This window comes from Triticum aestivum, chromosome 2B (assembly GCF_018294505.1).
Source record: "Triticum aestivum cultivar Chinese Spring chromosome 2B, IWGSC CS RefSeq v2.1, whole genome shotgun sequence".
Taxonomy (NCBI): domain Eukaryota; kingdom Viridiplantae; phylum Streptophyta; class Magnoliopsida; order Poales; family Poaceae; genus Triticum; species Triticum aestivum.
Genome location: NC_057798.1, coordinates 451,649,116 through 451,666,253, shown reverse-complemented (window position 1 = coordinate 451,666,253; position 17,138 = coordinate 451,649,116). Strand labels below are relative to the sequence as shown.

At 48.9% G+C, this 17,138-nt stretch overlaps 3 protein-coding genes across 5 annotated transcripts; 2 read left to right on the top strand and 1 right to left on the bottom strand.

The window, feature by feature from the left end:
- Positions 1–532: 532 nt before the first annotated feature.
- On the bottom strand, positions 533–2,326 carry LOC123045396 (60S acidic ribosomal protein P2A). The gene is made up of 4 exons (XM_044468442.1): positions 2,180–2,326; positions 1,485–1,573; positions 932–1,158; positions 533–768 (listed from the first exon to the last, which is right to left on the bottom strand). The coding sequence occupies exons 2-4, from the start codon at positions 1,570–1,572 to the stop codon at positions 742–744; spliced, it is 342 nt and encodes a 113-aa protein (XP_044324377.1). The 5' UTR covers position 1,573; positions 2,180–2,326; the 3' UTR covers positions 533–741.
- A 172-nt stretch (positions 2,327–2,498) lies between these two features.
- LOC123045394 (uncharacterized) lies at positions 2,499–7,377 on the top strand. Of its 3 annotated transcripts, none has more exons than XM_044468440.1 (8): positions 2,499–2,698; positions 2,825–2,918; positions 3,037–3,104; positions 3,601–3,750; positions 3,845–3,918; positions 4,043–4,161; positions 5,551–5,634; positions 7,064–7,377. In XM_044468440.1, the coding sequence occupies exons 3-8, from the start codon at positions 3,098–3,100 to the stop codon at positions 7,164–7,166; spliced, it is 537 nt and encodes a 178-aa protein (XP_044324375.1). In that variant the 5' UTR covers positions 2,499–2,698; positions 2,825–2,918; positions 3,037–3,097; the 3' UTR covers positions 7,167–7,377. The 3 variants fall into 3 exon arrangements, with proteins under 3 accessions (XP_044324375.1, XP_044324376.1, XP_044324374.1); XM_044468441.1 differs by having other exon boundaries at positions 2,825–2,954; XM_044468439.1 differs by having other exon boundaries at positions 2,825–2,958.
- A 6,223-nt stretch (positions 7,378–13,600) lies between these two features.
- LOC123041366 (uncharacterized) lies at positions 13,601–15,103 on the top strand. The gene is made up of 2 exons (XM_044463990.1): positions 13,601–13,943; positions 14,056–15,103. Exons 1-2 carry the CDS (start codon positions 13,667–13,669, stop codon positions 14,838–14,840), a joined length of 1,062 nt encoding a protein of 353 aa, XP_044319925.1. The 5' UTR covers positions 13,601–13,666; the 3' UTR covers positions 14,841–15,103.
- Positions 15,104–17,138: the final 2,035 nt, after the last annotated feature.

The window sequence follows — 17,138 nt, the reverse complement described above, 5'->3', positions numbered from 1 at the left end:
TGTTTATACAGACGTGCGGAGTCCTCCTGATTTAAACATGTACCCTGATTTTCAGGTTGGTGGGGCTCCAACATCCCCTTAGCCCAAACACAATTTGACAGCTTAAAAACATCGTGTAAAACCCCAACCGATAATGACTCCCGCACGCGAGCATAGCACTCGTGCGATGACTCCCGCACGAAATTAAGACTGACGGACGCACGAATATCAAGGTGCACGTCATGACTCATGACATATTTTGTGTGGCAGCTTATCTGCGACCACGGCAAGGGAAGGAGCTTCCTACAATCAAACAACTCACTACCTCAGTAACCAAATCACCAGCCCTACTCAGTGAGACAAGGGAAGGAGCCTCCTACAATCAAAAAACCAAATCGGGATCATGTACTAGTCGGAATGAGATTTGCTGCGCTGTAACAACCATGGCACTTCCCACTCAACGATGTGCCAATTTACAAAGAATTCTGTATTAGGTTCACCAAAACACTAGCAGAAAAATGGGACAGCGATTTAAGGATACATGGAACAGGCAGAACATCAAAACAACGCATTGTTAAAGGACCAAAATTGGATAGCAAAGGTATGGTTCACCAGTAAATCAACCAGCAACCAGGGGCTGAATTACATATCAAAACATTGTCTTGCCAGTGTTTCACAACTCAGCTAAATAAAGGCTAAAACATCATTGACTCTAGTTTCCTGGCCAAGGATAGATACTTCAGACACAAGGTGCCCCACAACTTAGTCGAACAGACTGAAGCCCATGTCCTGCAAGTTGAAGCGCGCACACAAACAGTTAGAACATTATCATAAAATATGAATGAAAACACATCAAAAAATGAACATGTCCAAGTTCATGAGCTGCAAGGCCAGTTAATATAGAGATGATAGAAGGTCCCAACAAGGGGAAAGGTGGGAATGGTGATCTTACATCATCACTCTCTTCCTTCTCCACGACCTTCTCTTCTTTCTTTGACTCAGCTGCAGGGGCAGCAGCACCTCCAGCAGCAGGGGCAGCAGCTGAAACAGCCACACCACCACCACCAGATGGAACCGCAGCAAACTTCTCCCTACCAGCAGCCAAGAGCTCGGTGATGTCCTTGCCCTTCACTTGGGACAGCATGAGTTCCATCTTCTCATTGTCGATTTCACAACCAACTGCAACATAGCATAAAGGTAAGATTAGAAGCTAACAATAGAAAACAAAGGACAACACATTACATACAAGTGACCTTTAATAAACATACAATCTCCCTTGTGTCAAAGCTAAGCATATTCTACATTATATCAGTAGAACTTAAGGCATAAAGGTTGTTTTCATTGGCAAGCCACATTTCAAGTGTAGGTAACTATTGCTAAACACATAATGATAATAATAACCGGTAACATGGTAACATCAACTGTAGGATCCAAAGATGTCTTTGTCAGTAGAAGAAAACAGCAGGACCAAAACTAATGTAGGGCACCCAGTAAGACAACATTACCAGACTCAAGAATGGATGTCAGGTCCTCTGCAGAGGGGCTGGCGTTGCCAGAGAGGTAAGCAAGCAGATAGGCAGCAATGAACTTCATCCTGGTCAAATAGCGAAGGAACAAAATAAGCCAGTGTGACCTCAACATTACGGTCAACTAAATAACTGTAAATACTTGGAATATCTGACAGAAAACAAAAGTCGCAATCAACTCAGAGCATAATTAACAAAGCATCAGTTCTGAATACGAACTATAATCTACATCAAATCTCATTAGCTTCTCTTTCAAATCAAGACAAATAAGGGCATTTATGTGCTACAATAATAAAAGATAAATTACTTTCACGAGGACAATGAAAGCTATCTACATTCCAGTAAGAACCACGTAGAAAATATTTCTATGGCAGTGAAATCTTAGCATCGCGTTCATTCATTTTTGGATCTACGAAACCGAATAGCTAACTTGCAGCAACTATACCAAGATGTTTTACTGAAACCAGAGCCTCGTGACAAGGTACACCTAAAAACCTGTCCGCAACAAGAACAACCGTGACTTCTTAGCACATGGCCGAACTAAAGTCCCATTTCATCAACATCTAACGTAGTGCGGCATACGAACAACACTAGCAACTATCAGATTTGCATTGCAGTAAGATCATATCGACGGACGGAAGTACAGAAGCGCAAGGGAATGAACGAGACGTTACTTGGATCGGAGAAGGAAGGAGAGAGCTGAAGGCGGGGCGGCGGCGGAGGGCTCGACCGATCTGCTAGGGTTTCTGCGAGTAAGGGGCTCCGTTGTTGCGGCGGGGCTACATATTTATATAGACCAAGGCCAGGTCGCACTGCGATCTGAGCCGTCCGTGTGCCATTTAGTTCCTGCCCTAGCTCCCGCCCTGGCGTTCCAGCCGTTGATCTCAGCCGATCGACGCCCCCTGGTAAAGGAGTAGTAATGGGCTTGTGTGCTGCTACCTCGTCTACTAAAATATCAGCCCAGTTTAAAAGTTTTGTAGGCTTTTGAGTCGTTTACTAGGCCCAGCAACCGTTAGTCCGTGTTTCAATGAGAAAGCCCATGAATGTCACTGAGGCATAAACCCCCTGTTCCTCTTGTTCCTCCCCTTCGGCCTCCGGCGCAGTTGGTTGCCACGACGAGGGGCGGACCCACCCATCGGACGAGGTCCGTCGCCGGACATTCCAGCCGGTGGTGAGCGGAGGGCGGCAAGGCGGTGAGTGTCCTCTCCAATTTCCCCTGGTTTGGCTGAGATGATTTTGCCCCAATTTGGGACATGTGTGTTCGTGCACGTGAGGTGTTTGATGGAATGGTGGCTGTGGATGCTGATTGGTCTGTGCAGTGGGAGCTCGCGGCGACGTACAAGGCTGGGTGAGAGTGGCGCTTGAGGCGGACGGCCAACTCCGACAGCGGACCCCTCAGCCGACGACGCCACCGTCTCTGATCTATTTCACCAGCAACCGCTGGAGCTGATAGGCATATCTGCTGCTTCGCTTCCCTTCCCGCAGAGTGAAACAAGCCTAACTGTTCCTTTTTCCTCTTGGTTGGCTGCAGGAAGTTGGTCAGCATTAGCTGCTTCAGGCTTCTGGCCGGTGTGAAAAGTTGCTAGGTCACCATGGATGGTATGCGCGTACTGCCTCTCCCACCCATTACTTTATGTTATTGTTACTCGCCGTGCATAACTCGTGTCAGTTTTAGTGGTGGATCGTGGTTTAATACAAATAAGCATTTAGTAATATGTTTAGTAGGCCTGGGATGATTTCTTGATTGGCGCCCTTGTGGCATGTTTATCTTCGAGGTGAGCCTAGTTGATCTTGGAGGTAGGAACCACAAATCCAGGGACGTTGGTGTTATAGCTGCATCCTAGTAATGCTTCATTGCTCAACGAGAAAAGAAGAGGGAACTGCGTCCACATTTTGTCTCAGCACATTGAATTGCGTTTTTCATTTCTGGAAACAATAGTAAATGGAAAGATTGAAAATCTGTGAGTAATAAAAGGATGCACTTGCGCTTATTTGTGCGAGAATTAGATTCTCATTTCTTCAGTTTGCTACTAGTTGTGCTCCTGCCTATTTTTCATTTTCTTCTTTTGTGGGGAATGCCTATTTTTGTCAACAGTCGATCGACAAGAAACGATGGAAGAGACCATTCTCGTCGGTGATGATCTTATGCGTGGGCCACCTTCCCCTGTCGTACCGAAAGAGATTGCATCCCATGTCCTTGAAGGTGTTGAGCTTTGTGATGGTATCCTGAAGAATCTTTTCCTATGTGAGTAACTGTTTACTCTGACATCTCTATATGTTTTGTCGTTTTCCATATGTAAACAAGTATGGAGAAAATGAATCCTATTTCTGCTGTCCAGGCTTGCAAATCAATGATATTGAGCCATTTTGTCAAGACGAAATTGTGCTATACAAACAATGTGCTGAGAAAAGGGTCAGTTATATTAAAACTATTCTCTAGAAAAGGGTCAGTTATATTATAACTGACCCTGCTGGCCGGTGTAAAACCAAAGGCTCCTGTTTAACCAGCTGTGCCTTTTTCTGACTTATTTTTACAGGATAAGGAAATAAGGGAACGACTTCAGGATAGTGAGTATAAATTAGGTTTCTCGATGCCCCTCGAAGATGCAAAGGAAAGAGTCACTCAACTCCAATCAGAACTCACACTGCTCGAAAGGTAGCCTTAGTGCTGCTGCTCCATATCGTAGATACATTCCTATAGATGTGAAACGGGTTAATACACTTCTGTTCAACTTCGTAGATTACCTTCAAGGTTTATTTTTCCTTTAAAATTTTATGGACTGTGGTAAACTGTACATACATCAAATTCTCGTTACCCTCAGGGATACTTGCCAATCTGCATCAGCAACTAGTTTAAGACTTGGGCCTTCTTTGGTTTACAGGAATTTTGTAGGAATTCTAGAGAATAGGAATCTTGTAGGAAAAATTTCTTTGGAGCCTTTGGTTTGTAGGAATGGATTCCTATTCATATGTAGAATAAGAACCAATCCTTCACATTTCAAAGGAAAAGGAACATTAGCCTAGACTCAATGTAAAAACTCCTATCCTATGCATCAAATGACATCTCTTTCCTTATGAAATTGAGATGCATCTCATCTCACTTCCTATGATTTTCCTATTCCTATGATATTCCTATCCTATGAACCAAAGGAGGCCTTAAGGGCGTCGAGCAATGTAGGCAGATTTCTCATCCAACCTCCTTCGTATCTCAACTATTTGAAATGGATAATGATTTTAAAAGCTTTACAAGCATCCAGTCTTCATATCACATCTTGTTTTCTCATTTCATTATCGGAAAAGGGTCAGTTTGTACACTTTTACACACTATTGCCATGATAGTGCCCGTAAGTACTGAACGGTGTAATAACCTCCTATACTTGGTTGTCTAAGCTTGCCTCCATTGATTGTGATTCCTCAGCAGCTAAGGTTATTTTAGTTCAAAATTCTTCTGTTGAAGTCATTTGGTGTTAACACTGAATAAATATTTGTTATCTTCATGCCTGGGATGTTGTACCTACTGCTTGGTCTTGTTGAGAGAGAGGGATGGACTGAGGGAGTCACTCTGTAGTACCTGGTAGCGTTGGGTTAATTGCTTAGCAGTCATGTGCCTAACATTGTAATTTAGGCCATGGTGTTCTACTTGACTACCTAGAAGCTAGAGCTTGGTGAGAACAAAGGGTTATAATTTTCTATGAAAGTTCATGCAAAAGACTTTCAATTTACACATCAGTGCTCCCATATTATTTAGTTATAGCACTTGGTTCTGCCGGCAGTAGTTTGTTAGGCCTCCCCCCATTTCTCGTGTTCCACTGCTTATGACCAGCACTAGTACTCCAAAAGGAAGGTACTTTTGGATTACCTCGTGACCATTCTTCAGGGCAGTACTAAATGGATTTACAGCTTTTTAAAGACCACTTTGTTGTTCCCAAGATACATTTATTTTGTTTGTTACCTGGACAAAAGGAAGCATTGGGCGATTTATTCACATAATTATTTACTCAGTTTCTTAGCTTTGGTCCAATCTGATCGTGTACTTCTATTTTAGGCGCATGATTCTTGCTAGTGGTCTTCCGGGTATGGAAGGATTTCGCCAACGATGGAGCTTGCATGGACAGCTTGGCGATACAAGGTAATTGTTTAAGTAGTAGAACAAAACATTAAAAAAAAAGTGTGCGTTTGCTTTGAGCCTTGGTTTGCTCCACCAAATATTTGGCTAGCCAAAATATTGGTCAAGGTTTTGTGTGCACGTGAGTTGGCCAACTTTGCTAAAAATATGAAGTATAGTTGGTAAGGAGCCATTGGCGTGCCAAAATATTGGCAACCATCCAAACCAAGACCAAAGTTTTGGTCATAACCAAAAAATTGGTAAGGTACATGTTGGCTATTACATTTCTCATTTGCATTGTAGCCAAGGAGGAAAATTTTCTAGTCTTGCAGTTTAGGAGATAGGATATTCATTGGTAAACTATCTATTATGTTTTCATGCTGCTGTCAAAAGGGGAGTTCTGCTTCGCTGTTGTCTCCTTAAAAGTAAACTTGACCTAAGTTCAAGAAGGCGCTGGGCGTTACTTATGCGTTTTGTGACCTACTTGCGCACAACCCGCTTATGCGTCGCCTAGGCGCGCCTAGGCGTTTCCACTGTAGCATGAAGAAACAAGGTAGATGGGCTGATCTGGCCCATTAAACCACTGGCCCATCTATTCAATTCTCCTACTAAAGCCTCCCATACGTGCACAGTCGACAGAAAATTAGGGATCCTCCTCACGCCGCCTCTCTCCTTCCTCTCTCCCTTGCTGCACATGGGAACCAGTCAGCCAGTGAAGCTCGATTTCTCGCTGGAGATGCTTGATCCCTCGCCGGAATCAGTCGATTTCTCACCGGAAATGCTTGATCTCTCGCCGGAATCAGTTGATTTGTTGCTGGATTGGTTGAATCCTCGTCGGGGAGGATGGATCTTTGCTGGGGAGGTCAAATCCTGGCTGGGGAGATTGATTTCCTGCCTGAGAAACACGATTTCTTGCCGGAGGACCTTTCTGGGCGCTTTTCTGAGCGCCTAGGTCCAAAGCGAGGCGCTATGCCAGCGCCCAGAGCTTAAGCGCGCCTAGGCGAGCGCCTAGTAGCGCCTTCTTGAACAGTGAACTTGACACTTGACAGTGTAGTTGTTGGTCTGTATCTCTTTCCTTCTGGCTTCCTCTGCTCAGTATTGTGAAGGGGAGAATTTCAAAAGTTAGTATCCAACAAACTAATACAAATCATATCTCAATTGACTCCATAGTCTATATCTGCAGTGGAATTTATTTTTTTGTGTCACCTTTGTTTTCTCTTGCAATTTGATTATTTGCAGGGGCAATGTAGCATACCGCCTCTTGTAACATTGCAGGTTCTGCATACCATAATATCATTAGCGATTAGGAAACTGTTTCGATGTTTAGTCCGAATAAAATTCTCAGTATTTCAAGGGCAAAATAAACATAATTATTCTATTTTTTTATGTCCAACTTGTCTTTTTATTTATTTGTTTGTTTATTTATTTATTTATGTTGCTGTTTTTTCTGCAGGAAAAGGTTGGAGGCGCTGAACAGTGGGATGGCAAAAAGAGAGAGCCCAAGTCCTCCAGGCGAAGGCACAACACCTGCAGTTAAGAAGAGGTGGTTCTTTTAGTACGTTAGCGCATATTTTTCCGACTTGCAAAACGTTGTAACTAATGCTGTGTTAGTGGCAATGTCATCCACTCTTTCTTGGTTTGGGGTTCTACCTCCAAAGTAACTACTACTGTGTTTGCTAACAGTGGTTTCGCCACAGCTGCACTTTTGATTAAAAATATGGAAATACTTGGCCTGTAAACCTTGAACATACCATTTGAATTACCCACGAAAATGGTGATATGCAACTCCTCCCCTCTCTTGTGCACATATACGGACAGTCTGGATTGTTTTCGTTATGAGTGGAGTAAGTTTTCGTTATCAGTGGAGTAATTTGGCCGATGCACTCAATTCGGATAGTGGTGCTGTAGAAGCTGCTATGTGTACTGTAGGATAGGGTTTAGGGCATGGCGACCTGCAAGTTTTCTCCGCATTCGTACGCGGACACGGATGCGGGAGGCCGCCGTCCAACATTGCGGAATTTGGTCAAACACAATGGATTTCATATAAACATGAAGGGTTTCAATACATTTTGGACACACATGAACTAAGTGGTGCTTGTCCGGCTTTGAAGGTATAATTAACACACTGAATCTATGATTGTCGGTGCCCGTTCCCCGTGTTCGGCCATGAGCCCCGAGAACTGAAACTTCGCCTTCTAATTCCTCCTCGGCGCTCTCTACCTCCGCCTTCGAAGACCTGGGAAGTGAAGTTGCCCGAGTCGTGGTCGTGGCGGCGGGGCGTGGCCTCGGCGGAACCGACTTTGTCCTCTGCCTCGTCGTCGGTCTTACCCCACACCTCGTCGAACTCCTTGTTGGCGGTCTCCAGTTTTCTGCCTGATGCTGGCGGTACCGCCAGCGGGCGAGGCGGATCTCGCGGGCGGAGTTGTAGGACTCGTGTAGCACAGCTTGCTCCGCGAGATCCGCGCCTGGTGTGATAGCCCTGCCAGTGGCAAGCTACTCCTACGCCTGACGGTGCTCTTGGAGAAGCTGGTGGTTGTAGGCTCCGACGGCCTGCGCCTCCCGGAACTGCTCTTCCTGCTCCACCCGGCCCATGTCCATGTAATGGGCACGGGTCTCACCGATTGTCATGGTGCAATGCACTGACGAGGGTGATGCGGACGAGGACGGTAGCGCCATCTTATCATCGGCCGCGTCCTCCATTGGGACGTCGTCGTCTTCGGCTGCATGTCGGCTAGCCAGCCGGCAGCAATGGCGGCCATCTCCTTCTTCTGCTCTGGCGTCAGCCCATCCCAGAGAGTTTTGGAGTGCAAGAGTCGGTGTACTAAAGTAGGGGTGCTTTAGTACCTCGGACTTGTGCACAAGCAGTAGTAGCCTTCCCGGCGGCAGGGCTTGCCGAAGGACAGCTGCAAACAAGACTCAACACTTGGTTAACAAAACCATAAAGAAGACCTCAAGGCAGGTCATCAAGAAGTACCAAGTTAGCATTGAAGATCAAAGTCTTGGTTGCTGGCAAGCTACATACCGGCAAGCAAGACCCAGCAAGCTCCATGCCGGCAGACTCCCACTACTGTTCCACCGCTCCACCTCAGTGACACGCCAATCGCCTGTCAAGTAGGTGTCGAGCGGGCAGGCGGTTTGGTGAGCTCTGTTTGGGCATGTCTCAGCTCACCGCCGAAGGATCAACTTTAATGACACCCGTCCTGAAGGCGTGTCAAGATAATATGAGGTAGCTGGACGCACGACATCTTTGGCGCGCCAGGTAGGGGAATCGCCTGCGCGAACCTGAGTTAGCAGTCTACACGTCAGCTTCATCATCGTCACCGCTCATGGCGCCTAAGTAGAAGGGCGTGACGGTGGGCGCTCCTTCTATGTCCAAGCTTCTGATGCCTACGCACACAGGCGATGACGGAGAGGGTGGAAGCGGTGAACAACATCCACGACGCTCTGGCAATCCTAGCCAGGCAAGCGGCGTCGTCCGGAGCACGGCGAATAAGACTCCAGCTGCTGCCAAGTCCAAGGACGAAGCTGCACAGCCTACGGGCGGCGCAGCGAATTCCAAGGACGACGCGGCGACGTCCAAGACGCCCACACCAACACAGACACTGTTTCCATCACAAGATGGGTGCGACACATAGCACCACGACATCTTTGGTGCGCTTTACCAGCACGGCATCTCGCAGTGCCTTTAATGCCCTTGTCCTAACCGTCAGAGTTAGGTATTTGGCACTATAGCCACTGTTCACATGTTGTAATTACCATTTTGCCATTATGGTGACCCCTTCATCTATAAAAGGAGGTCCATGTCTACATTTAAAAAGGTTGACACTTTGCTCATTTACACGTGTAGCTGCAGTCCCTGCGCACTCTTGCCGGCAAGGCGCGCCCCTTGTAACTTGAGCTCATACACATCCAGTACAACAAAGCAGGAGTAGGGTTTTATACCTCACGGTGGCGCGTGCTTGTGTGAACTACTGATTCTGCTTTTTGTGCTCGTCGATTCCCACGGCTGAACTGCAAAGGGATCTTTCCCGTTCCCATAGATCGTCGTGCGCACGACATTGAGGAAGCCATGGTGGGAGTGGTGCGAAGAGGAGAAAGGGATCGGAGGCGGATGACTGAGGCTATGGCCGAGGCGGCAGTTTATGTAGCAATGGTGGGCAGCAGAGAGACGGACGGGTGGCGCCGGAGTAGATTCCTTGGCAACCGCATGTCACTAATGTGGGCGGCAGATGGATGGACGGATGCTCGTCATGTCGTTTGAACGCGGAATAGTCGCCTGCACCGGAAAGCGACGCGGGGCTTCAACACCATTGAGAGGTCGCGTTCGCTCTCGCCGGGCATGACTGCGACACTGATGCTTTGGAGCGGCGCTGACGAGGGAGGGGGGTTTGGGTGGGCCAGGACGGTCAAACGTGGGCTTGGGAGCGGTTCGGACGCCCGCAAAGCCCCCCACGTTTGTCTCCGGTTTGCGGGAGAAAGTGCGTACGGACTGTCCTGTGAACCTATATAAGTCCGTGTTGGATAGCACAACACGTTTGGCCGGGCGTTTTGAGGGTCCGCGACGGAGATGGGCTTAGAGCATTACTAGTAGTACCCCTAAACCCTCAAACCCTAAAAAATAACCGCTTTTTTACGGGTTGCAACAAAAAAAACGGAAAGACTAGAACCCCTAAACCCTCAAACCCTCAAAAAAAAGTAAGGGTCCAACCCTCAAACCCAATTTCAAACCGTAGAAGTGAGGGTTGGAGGGGGGCGCTCGACCCCAGCCCGCACTCCCTTCCCCCGTCGCGCGGGAGGGAAGTTTCCCCTCCCCAACCTCCCGCTTCCTTCCTCCCATGCCGCCCGCCGTCGCCCGCCCCAAATCCGGCCGGCCCCCCGCCTCCCCTCGACGCCGCCGCTGTCCCGCCCCTGCACCACACTCCCCGCCGCCGGATCCGCCGTTCCCCGCCGCCCCCGGCCGCCCCGCTCCGCGGCCCGGCCCCCGGCCGCCCGCCCCGCCGCCTCCCGGCCCGGCGTCCCGCTCCTCGGCCTCCCGCCCCCGGCCGCGCCCCGCCCCCCGCCCGCCCGCCTCAGCCGTCGGGCCCCGGCCCCCGCCCCCCAGTCGCCTCCCGCCCCCAGCCGCCTCCCGCCTCAGGCCTCCTCGAGCCGCCGCGCCAGAGGCAAGGCAGGCCAGAGGCAGCCGCCCCGAGCTCCCCGCAGGTATGCTTTCCTTTCTTTCTTTTTGTTTTATTTTTTTCCTTTTTGATTCATTGTTGGCACTCACAATTTATTGTTTGTTGTATTGTGTAGATGGAGGTGAACAACAACGACATGGACTCGTTGTCTGATTCGTCGGGTTGGTCGTCATCCGATGATTCGGACATCGATGAGTTGTTGCAAGACGATGACGTCGAGATGATGAGCCTCGGACACGAACATTTGATGGAAGACTACTTCTCCGAGGTACCATCTACCGGAACCGCGCTCTCGGACACGAACATTTGATGGAAGACTACTTCTCCGAGGTACCTACGTACCCTCCTCGTCTCTTCCGCAGAAGGTACCGAATGCGGCGTAGTTTGTTTGTGAAGATTGTCACCGATTGTGAGGCCGCCTCATATTACTTTAAACGCCGTAGATCCGCCGCCGGTATCATGGGGTTTAGTGCATATCAAAAGATATCGACGGCAATGCGGGTACTCGCTTATGGCATACCCGCGGATTATACCGACGAGTATCTTCGCATTGGGCAAGATACAACCACGGAGTCGGTCCGTAGGTTTGCCAAGTTGGTCATCCGGTTGTATGGTGAGCAGTATCTTCGAGCACCAAACGAGGAAGATACAAAGAGATTAATGGAAATGAATGAAAAAAGGGGATGGTCGGGGATGCTAGGTAGTCTTGATTGCATGCATTGGAGGTGGAAAAATTGCCCAAAGGCATGGCACGGAATGTATTGCGGTAAAAGCCGTGATGCTACCATTGTGCTTGAGGCCGTAGCATCTCAGGACACATGGATTTGGCATGCATTTTTTGGGTTGCCGGGAACACTCAATGATATCAATATCCTCAATAGATCTCCTTTGTTCAAAAGATTAATTTCTGGGGATGCTCCAGCTTGCAACTACAAAATCATGGACAATGAGTACTCAATGGGATACTATCTCACCGATGGCATCTATCCTGAATGGGCAACTCTTGTGAAGTCCATCAAGGAGAAAAATGGGGTGCCCTTAACAAGAAAAGATGCTCATTTCACCAAGGCACAAGAGGCAGCCCGCAAGGATATTGAGAGAGCTTTCGGTGTTTTGCAAGCAAGGTTTGCCATAGTTCGTGGTCCAACCCGGTTTTGGGACAAAAAAACCTTGATGAACATCATGAAATGTTGTGTGATTCTACACAACATGATCCTAGAGGATGAGAGAGGGTTAAACCTCCCCTGTTTCTATGACAATGTTGGTACCCGTGTGCAATCGGAAAGAAACTCTTCTCGCATACACGCTTTTCTTCAAGCACATCGTCAGATTGAGGATGCAATCACTCATGGTCGGCTCCGGGATGATCTAGTAGAGCACCACTGGCAGTTGGATGGGCGGCGCATTGGCCCATGATGTATCTTTGTTTTACTTTTCTATGTCCTATTTGATTTGAACAATTAGTGTAATTTGCTCAAACATTGTTGTAATAATTTGAATGATTATTGTTTTATTCGGTGTTGTAATAATAACTAGAATGATTATTGTTTTATGTCAATTGTGATGGAATTTGTGATATGCCATATGATGAAATGTGATGAAATGTGTGCTATATGAAATGACAGTTTTAAAGATTGGGGTTGAGGCAAAGACTAGAACCCTCAAATCCAACCCTCAAAGCAGTTTACGGGTTGGGTTTGAGGGTTCTAGTCTTTGCCCCTGTTTTTCAACCCTTAAAAGTGTCAAAAACTGGCACTTCTCAACCCTTAAACTGCTATAAGGGTTTGAGGGTTGGAGGGTTCTACTAGTAATGCTCTTAGTATCGTGAACGAACTAGACTTTTTTAACACAATACAAATGCAGACGCTCATACGTACATGCATACACTCATCCTATGAACTCACACACACACACCTTACCGGTTACCCCTATGAGCACCTCCGAGAGACTGAGCCGGCATGTCATCTTGAGATTTTACGAAGTCGTCGGTAGACGCCTCGTAGTCGACGGGAACGTCTTCTCCCACTAAACGCTTATCACCGAAAATCCTAAAATAAATTCAGAATAAATATGAGCACCACGATTTAAACTCTACCGGGTGAGGATACCACTGTCCTCCTAACCATCGCATCACAATTTAGTTGCCAAGAAATCTAGACGTTGTATGCATCTTCACGGCGTACTTTTTGTGTTAGGTCTTCGCATAGAGTCTCAGATGTCTGCACATTCTGGTCCGTTAAAAATGTTGCACTCTCCTTGTTCTCGTGGTCTTCGATGACAGAGCGGACTAGAGCGTAGCTTGGAGCAACTTTCTGAAGCAACATAACAACTTGACACCTTCGTGCTCTGTTAAGATGAACACTAACCATGTTCCTCTAAGGCCGTGCCTTACGCCTTTACCCTGAAGATTGTATGCACCCTACTCATGGAGGAGTATTCTTCAACTGAAGATTTTATCTATATCGTGCAATTTTTGGTGGCCAGGCTATATCTGAATCTTGGTTTCTCTCTGAAGAGGATAAATTTTTGTCCTGGCTGGGCATGTAGATTGTGCTTAGCCATAACGTAGAGCAGATGATACTTGACACAAAGATCGAGACCAAGCGCCCCGGATTTGAATCAACCGTTCGCCGGGACGGTAAGCGTGGAATCGTTTCATGTGGCGGGGGACTCTGGGAGCTAGCCGAGCCATCTATCGAGCGGCAGTTGACTTCCGGGACTAAAAGCCATGCGTGGTTCCGACGACACTCGTTTAGTCAGATCGTCCCGGGCTATAAAAGAATGCGTTCCACGCCTTGCACCACCACACCATCACGAGCACTCGCAACAGCTTCACTCAACCAGCAGTGAAAGATCACCCAGAGACCGACTAGCAGTGATCGATGGCGTCCGTCCGGCGCCCGTGCGCGGTGGTGCTGCTCGCCTGCGCCGCCGCATTCCTCGTCACGGTCGGCGCCCAGCCGATGGACAACCCCATCCTTTCGGACCCCAACGTGGTACCCGTCTACATGAGCCCCGGCGCGCAGCCCACCGTGGTGAGCTGCTACAACCAGAGCAGCCCGTCGCAGGCCCCAGAGTGCATGATCCCGGTGCGCCGGTGCCCCGCCGGCTGCCGCGACCTCTGCTACGTGCACTGCCCCAGCTGCAAGCTCGTCTGCAGTAAGAACACCACACACATACACGTCCATGTTTTTTGCATTCATTTCGCAGTTAGAAAGTTACTGATTGCTCGGCTCGATCGTGTGCTTGACGCATCATTGGAACCCAACAGTGTGTGAACTGGCCGGCACGGAGTGCTACGACCCGCGCTTCGTGGGTGGCGACGGCAACAAGTTCCTCTTCCACGGCCGCAGGGACGCCGACTTCTGCCTGCTCTCCGACGCCAACCTGCACATCAACGCGCACTTCATCGGCAAGCTCAACGTGAAGGCGGCGCGTGACTTCACATGGGTGCAGGCGCTCGGCGTCCGCTTCGGTGGCCACCGCCTCTACCTCGGCGTCAAGAGGACGGTCACCTGGGACAACGCCGTCGACCGCCTCGTCATCACCTTCGACGGCGTGCCCGTCGAGCTGGACGCGGCGCCGGCCGCCAGCTGGAGCCCGGCCTCCGCGCCCGCGCTGTCCGTCTTCCGCATCGGCGCGGCCAACGGCGTGGTGGTGCGCCTCGACGGCCGGTTCCGCATCGTCGCCAACGCGGTGCCGGTGACTGAGGAGGACTCGAGGGTCCACGACTACGGCCTCACCGCCGACGACAGCCTCGCGCACCTCAACGTCGCGTTCAAGTTCCACTCCATCAGCGCCGACGTGCACGGCGTGCTCGGCCAGACCTACCGCTCCGACTACGTCAGCGCCGGGGTTGACATGGGCGCCAAGATACCCGTGATGGGGGGTGCCGCAAAGTACCAGGTCTCGGACATCTTCGGCACGGACTGCGAGGTGGCGCGCTTCGCCGGAGAGGACGTCGTCCGCGTCGGGGCGGTGGACATGATCGACGAGCCGGCCGACACCATGTGCGGCAGCGGCAAGGGCAGCGCCGGGCTGGTCTGCAAGAAGTGAAGTGGTATTGCTTCATCACCTTCGTAAGTGTGCCCATACACGTCTACGTGCTCGCTGCTGCTATGCTACCTTATTCGTAGTAGCTCCACATTTGGTTTCCGAATAAATCACCTGCTGGTGATGTCGTGTCGTTGTGTGTCAACCAATCAATCGTCGTGTAGGGCAACGTTGGAAATCCAGGCGTTGCTCGGTGTGCTAGGCTACTTTTTTTCCTCGATGTATTTTCAAATATAATGATTGAACAATCAAGTTTGTGATTTTCATGTTACATGTGTTCAGTTGAATCACATCCGAAAGTTCGGACATGGATCGCCATCCTTACCGTGCCTTAAAACAAACTCTTGCCGATGTCTCATGCTAACCAGGCCGGGTTTGGGGTGCCGGCTGTAGATGCCTCCTAGTCCACAAAATCTGAAGGCTGCATTTTATTTATTTATTTTACAAACGAGTCGTGAGATGAGCGGTTTCAGTAAGCAGGCGGAGGCGGAGATGTGGTTTTTTGGGAGCGTGCGGCACGCTGGGTGGCCTCGGCGGCGTTCTTCACTGCGGGTGGTCTCTGGTTGTGCTCGGAGCCCCTCCTCCGTTCGAATCTGGGGGTAAGCCATGGCTGGGCCCTTCTTCGGCGGCGACTCAGCTCCCGCGGAGAGAGGAAATTGCACAAACCACTTACTTTTGGTGCTAGTTTGCACAGAACACCCACTTTACATGTTTTGTTGCATAAAACACCATATTTTGGGGTAATTTTTTGTAGCTAGGTCTAATACATCATTTGAATGTGTTGACATGATTCCTAACAGTGGGTCTAGTTTGTAAGTGCATCGGTGACAAAAAAACAGCCACATTATTAGCCAATAAGAACTGCCAATATCTCACAATTCTTTGCTCCAATTGAGCTGAATTTTTTCTAGAATATTAGTGAGCGCACACATGCTTATTTTTTTTGCATTTTTAAAAATGTTAAATTTAAACAAAAATATTGAACAGCCAATTGACATTGCAAAATCGCCTAGTATTTGGATGCTAAGACCCAATGGCGGTAATCTTTTGGTGTGTGCGATTTGATGATGCCGGTAATGATCACATGACAACTACTTGGAAGATAAAACTTCATGGCGGTAATATTTTGGTGCTTCAGACTTGACGATGTCAATAATGGCTTTATGACAACCACTTGAATGCTAAAGCCTGATGGCGACAATATCTACCATATCTTGGTGCTACTGATTCTATTTTATGAATATTGTGCCTACTTAGAATCATTTCTGATGAGGACATCAATACCATTGTTACACCTACTGTTGGGGAACGTAGTAATTTCAAAAAATTTCCTACGTACACGTAAGATTATGGTGATGGCATAGCAATGAGAGGAGAGAGTGTTGTCCACGTACCCTCGTAGACCGTAAGCGGAAGCGTTATGATAACGCGGTTGATGTAGTCGTACGTCTTCACGATCCGACCGATCCAAGTACCGAACGTACGGCACCTCCGAGTTCAGCACACGTTCAACTCAATGACGATCCCCGGGCTCCGATCCAGCAAAGCTTCGGGGATGATTTCCGTCAGCACGACGGCGTGGTGACGATGATGATGCTCTACCGGCGCAGGGCTTCGCCTAAATTCCGCGACGATATGACCGAGATGGAATATGGTGGAGGGGGGCACCGCACACGGCTAAGGAACGATCCGTAGATCAACTTGTGTTCCATGGGGTGCCCCCCTGCCCCCGTATATAAAGGAGCAAGGGGAGGAGGCGGCCGGCCAGGGAGAGGCGCGCCAAGGGGAGTCCTACTCCCACCGGGAGTAGGACTCCCTCCTTCCTTGTTGGAGTAGGAGAAGGGGGAAAGAGGGGGAGAGGAGGAAGGAAAGAGGGGCTGCACCCCTTGTCCAATTCGGACCAGAGGGGGGCTGCGCGCCTCCTTCCTTTCGGCCTCTCTCCTCAATTCCTGTATGGCCCAATAATGCCCATATACTCCCCGGCGAATTCTCGTAACTCTCCGGTACTCCGAAAAATACCCGAATCACTCGGAACCTTTCCGAACTCCGAATATAGTCGTCCAATATATCGATCTTTACGTCTCAACCATTTCGAGACTCCTCGTCATGTCCCCGATCTCATCCGGGACTCCGAACTCCTTCGGTACATCAAAACTCATAAACTCATAATATAACTGTTATCGAAACCTTAAGCGTGCGGACCCTACGGGTTCGAAAACTATGTAGACATGACCTAGAACTATTCTTGGTCAATAACCAATAGCGGAACCTGGATGCCCATATTGGCTCCTACATATTCTA